Source organism: Macrotis lagotis, chromosome 7 (genome assembly GCF_037893015.1).
Source record: "Macrotis lagotis isolate mMagLag1 chromosome 7, bilby.v1.9.chrom.fasta, whole genome shotgun sequence".
Taxonomy (NCBI): domain Eukaryota; kingdom Metazoa; phylum Chordata; class Mammalia; order Peramelemorphia; family Peramelidae; genus Macrotis; species Macrotis lagotis.
Window position 1 is genome coordinate 119,490,118 of NC_133664.1, and position 12,846 is coordinate 119,502,963.

Genomic DNA, 12,846 nt, shown 5'->3' on the forward strand with positions numbered 1-12,846 from the left:
GTTAAATATTGAACTAGGATACCACTAAAATTGACATTTTCTTAAAGTCATAGAATCATGGGATTAGTTGGAACCTTAGATACCATCTAGTTGAAGTCCCTGATTCTAACTATAAGGAGATTGATGACTTTAGAGAAGAAATGATTTATCCAAAGCCACCACAGTAATTGACAGTTGGAAATTAGAATCTTGTGATCATAGAATGATAGGCTTCAGAGCTAGAGGGGGGCTTTAACAATGATCTAATCCACTCTCATTCCACATTGTGCATATAAGGAAAGTAAGACCTAAAGTTGTTAGGTGACCTCCCCAAGGTCACATTGGAAATAGAAGCTCTCTTATCTTTCAAAGTGGAAACATCCCCAGAACAGATTTTGGCAATGGACCCATAGAACTGATAAGCATGCTCTGCTAATTTTCTGCAAGGTCAGAATACTACAGTTTCTAAGCCTTTTGACATAGTATTACTCACATGCCTGGGGAATGATTGCCGAGTTATTGTCAGTGATATTTGAAAGCTACTGCAGAACAGAAGAGGTACCATAAGACTAGAGGAATGTCCTAGTTTTCATGATAGGGAAGACATTGGAATCTGCAAGGTATAGGACGGTGAAGTTGACTTTGATTCTTGGCAAAAATTCCAGAATATACTGTGAACATATGAAAAGGAGAGAGTGATCACAAATGGAGCTTGAAGTACAGATTAGTTATTATACATACTTTTTATTATTACAGGTTGTTACCAATTTTTAGACCTTAAATTTCCTTACTGACAGTGCAGAGTTCTACCCCAATACTGCTTCAAAATTCCTCCTTGCTTCTTAACTCATCAGAGTTACCCTGTCTAGGCAGGAAAAGGCACTGAGAACTGGATTCTGAACCACATTGGGAGAGAATAAATGGTGGCTGCTTCTAGAAGTAGTTTTGGTGATCTGAAAGGGGCAAGAGGGTCTCAGGGAGCAGCTGCTGTTTCCAACTCTAGGAACTGGCTGGCCTGTTATATATACATACATATATATGTACATATATATGTATGTATGTATACTCTTGGCTTATTATCCAGGGCAGAGAAGTCAACAACCAGGGGAATCCGTGGTTTACTAAAGATTTTGACTATTTCAATCTAGCTGAGTATTCTTAGACCCTTGTCCATACCATTTTTGTGTGAAACAACATTCATTCATTTAAACAAAATATATTTTGACAGGCTACTCTAAGTTCTTCTATGATTAAAATTAATAAAATTCTAATACGTAATGGAACCTTAGCATGAACTCATTCAACCCATTTATTTTATGACTGAGGGAAACGGGAGGGAATGTGGCAAAAAGAAAAGAATGTGGATTTTATGTTAGAGGCCCTAGGTTCAAATACTGATTAGAGATAATACAGCATGATAAAAAGAATATGAAACTTAAAGAAGACATGGGACCTAAATTTGCAACCTGGTTCTATTAGTTATAAGGCAGCTAAGTAGCACAGTACATAGAGTGCCAGGCCTGGAGTCAGGAAGAGTCATCTCTCTGAGTTCAAATCTGGCCTCAGACACTAAACAGTTGTGGACCCTGGGCAAATCACTAAACTCTGATTTTTCTCATCTGTAAAATGACTCGGATAAAGAAATGACAAATCACCCAAGAGTCTCTGCCAAAAAAGCCAAAATGGAATCCCATGGAATATCAACAACAAATCTGTCACTTTTTTTACCTCTGAGACCCTGAGTAAGTTATTAATGACTAGATGCCTCACTGTCCTAACCTAAAAAATGAAGGGAATCAGATTAGACAACCTCAGAGGTCTTTTCTAGTTTTAAATCTATGATCCTATGATTCTGTGTGCTAGTTGGGATCATCATTTTCCTTTCTTGTAAAATTGAAAGGGTTAGATGAAATTACCTCTAAAGTTCTTTCTAACCAAAAATTCTATATGAGGATACAGGAAGTAAAATACTTGTCCAAGGTCATGTAGCTAGTTAATAGCAGAGCAAGGACTAGAATTCAGGTTTTTTGATCATTAGTCCCCATAAAGTTTCTGGGAATATCAGAAGAAATCAAGATATTTTGTCTTATCTAATCCAAGGGGAAGTTAAAGGGAAAAAAAATGTTTAAGAAAAGAACCTATTTTAGATTAGAAAGGGATATTAATTCTTTTTAAGCATTGTAAAGCACTGCAGCTGGTCTGTCTTCTCCCAGGAGGTGGCAGCAGCAGCAATCTCAGACCACCAAAGAGGTCAGAAGGTTCTGCTATTTGAACAATTTACAGTTTTTTGGTTGCATTTTGGTTTTGGTTTTGTTTTTTCAATAGTTTTTTTTTAAGGCTTATATGTGGATCAGTGAATCACAGCTATGTTTGGCTTGTTTTTTTAAAGTACATATTAAATTTAACATGCTATCACCATCACTGCCCTATTTGTTTCTGTACACTTCTAAACTTTCTGTTTTCTTCTGGATATTTAAAAAATGTTTCACAGAAGCCCTTCTTTTTCTCATTTTTTTGGGGGGAGGGGGTGGAAATATCACTATTAACTCTCCTCTACTCCATACTACATACAACTCTCCCTTGGAAAAAAAAAGTCTAATAAATAAGCAAAGTCAAGCAATACAAATTCACAGATTGCTTATATTTAAAATGCAGATCTCATTCTGCTGCTAAAGTCCACTACTACTCTGCCAAGAGGTGGGAAGCATGCTTTGTCATTAGTCTACTGGATTCATAACAAAACACAGTATTTATTGATGAATTTTGTTATCATTTCATATAGTTCTATAAATTAACCATTTGGTAGTTTGGAATGGTATTGAATCAATAGATTAATTTAAGTGGCATTGTAATTTTTATTATATTAATATAACCCAAAATAAGCAATTACTCCTTTTCCAATTATTTAAGTCTTCTGTCAAAATGATTTTCCCATTCATATAATTTTTATGTGTGTCTTGGTAGGTAGACCCCTAGATATTTTACATATGATGAAACTGTTTTAAATGAAATTATTTTTTAACCGAATTTTGTGACAGTATACAAAGAGGCAGATTTTTGAGGGTTTATTTTATATTCTGTTGTTTTATTGAAGTTACTATACCAATTTTTAACTAAATCTCTAGAAGGGGAGGGGAAGAGAATGAGCATTGATTATATACCTCTTATGTACTAAATACTGTGCTGAATGAACACTTTACAAATATTATCTTATTTGATCCTCACAATACTCCTGTGATGTGAGTGCTATTATTTTGTTGTTGTTTTTATTTAATTTTTTTTGCAGGTGTTATTATTACTCCTCTTTTACAGTTGAGGAATGAGAGGCAGAAAGAAGTCAAGTGACTTGTTTTGGGTCATGCTGCTACTAAGCTGGATTTGAACTCAGGTCTTCCTGACTTAAGGATCAGTGCTCTAGCCAATGTACCACCTTATTTGATAAACCATCATGTCATCTGCAGAGAGTCATAATTTTTTCTTTCTCTGCTTGTGCTTATTCTTCCATCTGACTCTTGTCTTATTGCTATATCTAACATTTCCAGAACTACATTAAATGACAGTGGTGACAATGGACATCCTTGCTTTAGCACTAATCTTATTAGAAAAGCCTGTAGCATTTCTCCATCACAAATAAATGAATGCTCTTTGTTGATTTTAGTTTAGATAGTATTTACCATATTCAGGAAAGGTCCATTTGTTCTTAGGCTATTTAAAGTGTTTAATATAGGAGCTTTTTCAACATTTAAGAGCAGTTTGCTGTTAGTCTCAGGGCCCAGAAATCACTGACCCTAGAGTCTGGCCACTTGTTCCTTCCCCTTCTCAGTCCCCTGAGTTTATTGGTTCAAACCAGGTCAAGGAATGAATTGGCCATGATTTTTCCCTATAAGTGCCTGGACTCTCTGTAAATACTTCAGTCTTAGCTTGACCTTGAGGCTTGTGTGAACAGCAGGGGAACTAATGTCACATTAAGAAGGAGAAATGGCTAAAAAAAGAAGTAAGAAGTGACTTAAGCAAAAATACTCACACACAATTTAGATCCTGCGGAGCTCTATGGTTGGCCCAGCTCACTACATTCTTTCTGAACTAAGTAAGCATTTTGTTGCTTGGGTCCTCTCCTTTCTGGAGCTGAAGGAAAACAAACAAAAAAAGTCCTAGGAACAACAGCAAACCATTCTATTTCTGTGCATTGTGCTCTTCTGTCCCCTGGGGGGGCTCCTGACCATAATATTCCAGGAGGACCCAGCTCTGCTCCATCCTTATCATTTGCACCTTGACCCAGCCACCATTCCTTTGAATTGGTGTAAAAATGAGATAAGCTGAAGTTGGAGTAGTCATCAATATCTGTTAAATAGCATATAACTTGAAAGTAAGGTGAAAAAGAGAAAGAGGGCAAGAGAGCAAGATGGTAGTAACAGACCCTACCTGATGTCACAGAAAGACACAGCACAGTTAAGTGAGGTCCAGTTGTAGGATGGAGCAAGAGTTGGGTCCCTGGAAGAATCTGACTAAGGAGAGCAATGCCCAGGATAGTGTTCCAGGCAGGCAGTTCAGAAGGATAGCAGTACCACATCCCCTGGGTTTCTCCCTTCTTCTCTGCCAAGGCATTTCTACATGCACAAGTGATCCTGTTGCCTCCTGTCTTCCTCAGCAGCTTGCTTTCTGTCATCTCTGTTCTCACCAATCTTTAATCTTTTCCTATCTCCTGGCCTCTTCTATACTGCCTATAAACCTGCCCATGTCTTCCCCATCCTATTCCACCCATCCATCCCTCATAGCTATCATCCTACATCTCTCCCCTCTTTTGTGGCTAACTATTTTTTAATTCATGTTTATTTATTTATGTTTGTTTGTTTAATTACTTATTATTACCATTACATATAAAGATAGCTTTCAACATTCTCCTTTCTGTAAGATTTTTGAGTTCCACATTTCTCTCCCTACCTTCCTTCCCTCCTCCCTCCCTTTGACAGCAAGCAATCTGATATAGGTCATACATGCACAACCATGCTAAACATAACACTTGCTTCTTGAAAAGGGTCTCTGAAATGTGACTCTACTTCCTTTCCTCTCACTTTCTTCTTAGTTCTCTACAATCAGCTTCAAAATTCATCATTTAACTAAAATTGCTCTCTCCAAAGTTACCAGTGACCTCCTCACTGACAAATCTGACAATCTCTTCTCTGTTCTCTTCCTCAATCCTGTTGATCTTGCTCATTACTTTATCTAGTTTTCCACTTACCTGTCTGATCTCTCCTCAGTTTCCTCTGTTAAATATTCATCTAAGTCACACTTTCTAGTCATGGGTGACCTTCAGAGTTCTGTCATGGGCCCTTTTTTTTCTTCCCCCATACTATATCCCTTGGTATATAAATCATGAATTTAATTGTGATCTTTATGCTAATAATTCTCAGATTTATTTGTCTGACTTTCAGTGTCACAGTGTCACATTTCTAACTGCTTATTGGACATCTTGAACTGGATATCTCATAAATATCTAAAAATCAAGAAACCCCAAACTGAACTTATTCTTTTCCCCAAAACCTCATCTTTCTTTAAACTTCTCTATATCATTTGAAAGTACCTCCATCCTCCCAGTTACCCAGGCTGACAACTTGTCATCCTCTACCTCTTATTCTCTCACACCTACCCATCCCCATAGTAATCAGTTGTAACCTTTATAATATCTCTTGGATATCCCCTCTTTTTTCTTCTGATTCTGTCACTACCATAGTACAAGCGCTTATCACTTCTCCACTGAACTACTGCAATAGCTTTTTAATTGGTCTCCCTACCTCATCTTTTCTTGTCCTGGGCTCATATCTTTCCAACTTATTACACCTTACTCACCCCACATAATATGAACTAAAGTTTTGATGTGTTCTTTTTATTTGCACCTAATCTGTGATTTCATTGACATAGGGAACTTCGGTGAGGAGGCTTCCTTAGTCAGAACAGGTCTGTGACTTCTGCAATGTACAGATTGAGAGGGATGGCTGGAGGTACTGAGATGTCAAATATTTGTTTCAAGATCACACAGCTGTCTATTAGAGACCAGACTTGAAGCCAAATTTGTCTCTAACAATCCAAAACACCAAGATAACACTTATTGGAAATGGAGTTTATTTAATAATATTTGATGTACTTATTAATTGAGGATTTTTGTTCTTGATTATAAAAACAGATCATAATGGGTTATGTTTCTCTTCCTAAGGATAAAACCCAAGTAGTTTCTTATTTGTGGATCTAATTATTTCTTTTTCTTTTCTTTTCTTTTCTTTTCTTTTCTTTTCTTTTCTTTTCTTTTCTTTTGCCTGCAGGGAAGTAACCCGAAATAGGAAAAAAAAAATCCCCTGCTTTTGATCTAAAGAATCTAAGCAACAACAGCTGACATCAGTACATAAAAGGAAGCTGGACTAAAAGCAATAACTGTCAAGTGTGCACACCCTGGACGGCAGATTCAGTTGCAAAATTAACATCATCATTATTATTATAATTATATGAGAGGCATTTAAATAATTGTTCAAAAGTGTCTTCTTCAGGAAATAACTAAATCAGAGCCAGCTGTCATAAACTGCTCTCTATAATAATAATCAAGCATACACAGCTCCAGTATTCACAGCAGCCCTACAATAACAAATTTGTGCTCTCATCTAATGTCCTCAAACCACCTACAATGACAAACAAACCTGTTTTCAGATCCTGTGTCTCCCTCAGTGACTGCCCTGTGTTTTGAAGCAAGCATCCCAGAACAACCCTGTAGATCACAAAGAAGTAGACAAAGATGGGACAGACTGAGTCAATAACAGACAGGTGTGTGTGGCAGGCCACAGGCAAACAACATTATAACAGCAAAATGAGGCACATACAGCAGAGAAGATGACTCTAAAATCAGGTAAGGACAGTTTGTTGCCTAAAAAGAGTCATGGAAAATAAGGAGTAAAAAAACCACTGGAAAACAAGAACAGCTGATGAGAAACATAACCATGAAGGAGGACATTTTTCACTTATTGGCTTGCAAATTGTAAGCAAAAGGGACCAGTAAGGAAGTAGAAAAAGGTCTTGCTTTTAGTTTGCTTATGAAATAAACTAAAAATATTTGAGGTTTTCTCTCCCCAAGATATACAGCTGTGAAAGGACTAATCAGACTTCAGCGGGCATTGACCAAAAAGTAAATGTGCCTCCTTATTAGGAATGATTTTAAAAAAAAAGTTGATATAATATGGAATGTCCATTCAAATTAGCACCTTAGGCAAGCAATGAAGAATAACTAGATAAGAATATATTGAAAAAACAATGAAAATATGTATATTTGTATTGAATTACTTGCCAAATTGTGGAGAGAGGAGAGAGGAAGGAGAAGGAAAATGGAATTTGGAACTCAAAACTCATTAAAAAACTCAAATGTTAAAAAATTATTTCAACATGTAATTGGGGAAAATATATTTTTAAAAAAAGACAAAGAAAAAAGAAGCCAAGCCTCTTAAACTCTCATCATTAGGATCTTCTAGAATATTGTTTATGCCTTAGCAGAAAACTTCATTTTCTAAGGTTCTATATTAAGTCAATTATCTCCCCCCTCTCTGACCCCCCCCCCCCCAAATGACTGAGTACTTCAGTTTCCTCCAGTTTGGGGAAAGGAACTGGGTAAATTTTTTTTCCATTATCTAATTGTTTTGACTGTCAGTTGCAGAGGACTTCAGAAGGGCTTATCAGTAGTTGAGGGAATATAGCTCTGACTTAAAAAAAAAAAAAAAAGATCGCTGAGTTAGAAGGGAAGCTAGGTGGCACAGAGTCAGGAAGATTAATCTTCATGAGTTCAAATCTGTCCTCAGATACTTACTAGCTATGTGACCCTGGGCAAGTCACTTAATCTGCTTTGTCTCATTTCCTCATCTGTAAAATGAGCTGGAGAAGGAAATGGCAAACCGCCAGTATCTCTGCCAAGAAAACCCCAAATCATAACCCAAGGAATGGGTTATCAGATGAAGAAACTGAGACCTAGAGAGGTTTCATAAGGCATTAAAGGGTAGAAGTGAGTTTTAGGCCCAGTTCCTCAAACTTTAAATCCAGTGTCCTTTCTTGTGTGTGTACCATAAGGTCTCAAAAGGAGGAGTTCTCAAAGAGCTGTTAACAGCACCTTAAAGAAGTGCTGTTATAATCAAATCTTCAAAGGTTTTAGAAACTATGCTCTTGATTACAATAGCTCAGTCTCCAAGTTGTTCTTTTCGTTATTAGTAACACATTTCTATAGTTCCTTAAGGGAATTAAAAAACGATTTTCTCACAAAATCCCAGGAGATAAGTTATACCATGTGTTTATTCCCATTTTACAGAGGAGAAAACTGAGACTCAGAGAGATTAAGCATCCTGACTATATTCACACCATTAGTAAGTGTTGGGGCTGGGACTCAGGCCTTACTTTTTTCACTTAACAAAGCTGACAGGAAGAACTTGCCTGAAAAAGGATCTACCTAGAAAATGACAGCAAAACACAGCTCCTCTAAACACTAGTTTAGTGAGACATGTCCTAAAATGAAGTGGAAATGGAAGGAAAGAGACTGAAACAGAGAGAAAGACAGTTAAAGAGAGAGAGACAAAGAGACAGAGGCAGACATAGAGAGAGAGAGACAGGGAGAGAGAGACAGAGGCAGACAGGGAAAGAGACAGAGACAGACAGACAGATATAGATAAACACAGAGAGAGAAAGAGGAAAAAAATCCACAAGGTGAAATCTTCGCAGGAAATGAAAGGGAAAAACAGTACAAGAGTGCATGATCAACTCCTTTGGCCCTAAACTGAGACTGAAGAATCAGCTTTAAGTTGGGAGAGGTTTAGGCTAGCTTTGGAGTAAAGGAAGTTCGTTAGGTGTTCTCCCATATAGCTTCCACTTGGATTCTATAGGATTTCTTTCTCTGATCCCACCCTAGACCCTTTCAGAGCAACCCTGTCAGGGATGTGATTCTGTTTCCTCAGGTAGAGTCCCTAAGAATCACTCCAATTTTAGCACTGAAAGCATTTCCTGAAGGGCTTCATTTTGTTGTTTTGGAGCCACTCTCTGGTAGAAAACAATTAGGTAGCGCAGGAGATGGAATACTGGGTGGAGTCAGGAAGGCCTGTGTTCAGATTTAGGCTCAGACACTTTCTCATCTGTAAATAGGGATAATAATAGTTCCTGCCTCCCAGAGTTGTTGTGAGCACAAACTGAAATGATATTAATTGTAAAGTGTTTTGTGAGGTGACTGGTGACATAGTAAATGCCACAGAAATGTTAGCTGTTATAAAAGAAAATTTAGACTTTGTTGCACATGGACAATTTTTCAATTTATTCTATTGCAACTCTTTGTCTTTGGCATGAGCTCTCCAATCCTCCACCCTGCAATCCCTACTCTAGACTGAAGAATCCTCAAGAAAACATCAAGACCCCCAGCAGCACCCCTGGTGAAAGTAATGTTTGGTAAGGGCTCAGCCACTTGACCAGAAGGCCACATCTAATAGGAAAGGTAAGGAAGAAAAAAAAGCAATAAGAAAGAAGAAGAAATAAAGCAAAAGGAATCTCATAGAAATTCCATTTAAAGCAGCCGTAGACAACATAAAATACTTGGGAGTCTACCTGCCAAGATAAAACCAGAAAGTATATGAGCACAATTACTAAACACTTTTCATACAAATAAAGTCAGATCTAAACAAGTGGAAAAATGTCAATTGCTCATGGGTAGGCTGAGCTAATAAGGTAAAAAAAAGCAAACAACTTCTATCTAAATTAAATGACTTATTCAGTGCTATCCCAATCAAACCACTAAAAAATTATTTTATGGAACCTGGAAAAATAGTAACAAAATTCATCTGGAAGAACAAAAGGTCAAGAATATCAAGGGGATTATTGAAAAAAATGCAAAGGAAGATAGTCTACCCCCACTAAATCTAAAACTATATTATAAAGTGACAGTCATCAAAACTGTCTGAGACTAGCTAAGAAATAGAGTGGTAGGGGCAGCTAGGTGGTGAAGTAGATAAGAGCACAGGCAGTGGAGTCAGGAGTACCTGAGTTCAAATCCAACCTCTGACACTTAATAATTACCTAGCCGTGTGGCCTTGGGTAAGCCACTTAACCCATTTGCCTTGTAAAAACCTAAAAAAAAAAAAAAAACAGAAATAGAGTGGTGGAGCAGTGGAATAGATTAGGTACAAAAGAAACAGTAATAAATGACTGTAGTAATCTGTGTGACAAACTGAAAGACCCCAGCTTCTGGGATAAGAACTGACAAAAATTGGAAAATAGCATGGCAGAAACTAGACAGAGACCAACATCTTACACACTAGACCAAGATAAGGTAAAAATAGGTACAGGATTTAGACATAAAAGGTAATACCATAAGCCAATTAGGAAATCAAAGAAGAGTTTATCTGTCAGATCTATGGAGAGGGGAGAAGTTTATGACAGAAGAAAAGAGAAGAACATTATGAAATGCAAACTGGATAATTTTGATTATATTAAATTGAAAAGGTTTTGCACAAAAAAAAATCAATGCAATCAAGATTAGAAGGAACACAGAAATCTGGGGAACAATTTTCACAGCTAGTGTTTTTGATAAAGGACTCATTTCTTTTTTTTTTTTTTTTTTTTAGGTTTTTGCAAGGCAAATGGGGTTAAGTGGCTTGCCCAAGGCCACACGGCTAGGTTTATTAAGTGTCTGAGACCGGATTTGAACCCAGGTACTCCTGACTCCAAGGCCGGTGCTTTATCTACTACACCACCTAGCCACCCCTAAAGGATTCATTTCTAACATATATAGAGAACTAAGACAAATTTACAAGAATACAAGTCATTCCCCAATTGATATATGGTTCATATAAAGGATATTAACAGGCAGTTTTTCAGATGGAAAAAAGCTATAAATAATTAGAAGTCCCACCTCATATCTGTCAGATTGGCTAATATGACAAAAAAGGAAAATGATCAATATTGGAGGGGGATATGGGACAACCATTCTAGAGAACAATTTGGAATTATGCCTAAAGGGCTAAAAACTATGCAGATCCCTTGATCCAGCAATACCACTACTAAGTCTGTGTCCCAAAGAGATCATTAAAAAAGGGAAAAGACCCACATGTACAAAAAATATTTATAGCATCTCTTTTTTGTACTGATAAAGAATTGGAAATTAAGGGCATACACATCAATTGGGAAATGGCTGAACAAATTATGGTACATGAATGTGCTGAAGTACTATTGTTCTGGAAGAAATTATGATCTGGTAGACTTCAGAAAAGCCTGGAAAGACATGCATGAACTGATGGAGAGAGAAGTGAACAGAAGCAGGAGAACATTGTACACATTAACAGCAACATTGTGTGATGATCAACTAGGATGGACTTAGCTCCTCAGCAGTTCAGTGATTAAGGACAATTCTCCAATACTTGTGATGGAAAATGCCATCCATATCCAGAGAAAAATTGTGGAGTCTAAATGTAGACCAAAGCATGTTATTTTCACTTTTTAAAACTTGCTTTATATTTTTTTCTTATGATTTCTTTCCCCTTTAGTTCTGATTCTTCTTTCACAGCATTATTAATAAGGAAATATGCTAAACATGATGTATAACCTATATGAGATTATTCTGTTATGGGTAAGGGGGGGCAGAAGGGAGGGAGGTAAAAAAATGTGGAATTCAAAAGCTTAAAAAAGATGAATGCTGAAAACTATCTTTGCTTGTGACTGAAAAAATAGAAGAAGATAACTTTTAAAAAAGGAATCTTGTAATATAATGAAGAAATACTATGGGATAAGATGAAGATAAAATTCCAGAATAGAATAATATGGAAATAATTACAACCAGAAGTCCAGAAAAGAAAATGGAATAAGCAAAAAGTCTATTTGAGGCCAGAAAAGAAAATGAAAGTAAAAAAGAAAAGACAAGAAAGTGATGGAAGAGATAAGCTTAGAAGAGAAGCTCAGAATCCTTAGCAAACTGTGGAATATCTTGAAAAAGAATAGAGGAAAGAAAACTCAAAAACTAATGAATGCAATAAGAAATTACAGAACAAAGACATAAGGCAGAAAAACTAGAAGGATATACTTTCAAAAACAACTGACCTAGAAAATAGAATTTGGAGAAAAATATAAGAGATGGAGGGATCCCAGGAAAGAACACTGAAATAAAAAACCTGAACACAGTATTCCAATGAATCATGAAAAAAAAAGAGGTATTGGAACTGAAGGGGAAAGTATTGATAAAATCCAAGATTTTCACCAATTGATAAAATTGTGACTGCCAAATTCCAGAACTCCTAAATCAGAGCAAAAATATAAGGAGCCAGAACATGACAGATCATATTCAAAGGACCCTCAATTTAACCAGCCAGGATTAATACCAGTAAGGAAAAGAAGATATTAGGATATTCAATACCAAAAGAAAGTAAAAATATACTTGTACCCCAAATATTAATTATCCTATAAGCACAGACAGTAAAAAAAAAAAAAATGAATCTTACCAAAGTCAATCTCTTTCACGCATTCCTCTTACAAAAACCAGAATTGGGCAAAGTCTTCTTTCAAAGGAACCCTAAGAAAAGTAGACAAATTTGAACATCTTTGAAAAACAAAGGGATGAACAATGAAGAGAGAATAGACTTTTTACCTCTTCAAAGTCCTACCATTATCTAAGGGTCAATGAAGGGGAAAATAAGGAAATGTTCCTTTGTGATTCCTCCTAAATCTTTTACTTAGCAATATAAAATCTTTGGAAAAATTGAGATATTGGAGGAAAAATAAAAATGAATATAGTAATATTCAGATTACTTGTTGTCAAGGGGAGGGGCAAAGGAAGGTTCAGAGGTAAAAAATGTATAACTCAAAATCTTACCAAAA

The 12,846-nt window shown here is 36.4% G+C and overlaps 1 protein-coding gene across 8 annotated transcripts in view; it reads right to left on the reverse strand.

Annotated features, from left to right (window-relative positions):
• MKLN1 (muskelin 1) overlaps positions 1-12,846 on the reverse strand; it is a 377,184-nt gene that overhangs the window by 266,768 nt on the left and 97,570 nt on the right. For 5 of the 8 annotated variants that reach the window (XM_074193675.1, XM_074193674.1, XM_074193673.1 and 2 more), the window contains 3 exons: positions 12,471-12,541; positions 4,004-4,104; positions 477-650 (listed from right to left, as the gene is read on the reverse strand). In XM_074193675.1, the coding sequence (XP_074049776.1) occupies positions 477-544 (68 nt within the window). In that variant the 5' untranslated portion in view covers positions 545-650; positions 4,004-4,104; positions 12,471-12,541. Of the gene's footprint in view, positions 1-472; positions 651-4,003; positions 4,105-6,665; positions 6,734-12,470; positions 12,542-12,846 lie in introns of all 8 variants that reach the window. The other 3 variants (XM_074193676.1, XM_074193679.1, XM_074193682.1) reach the window with 2 other exon arrangements.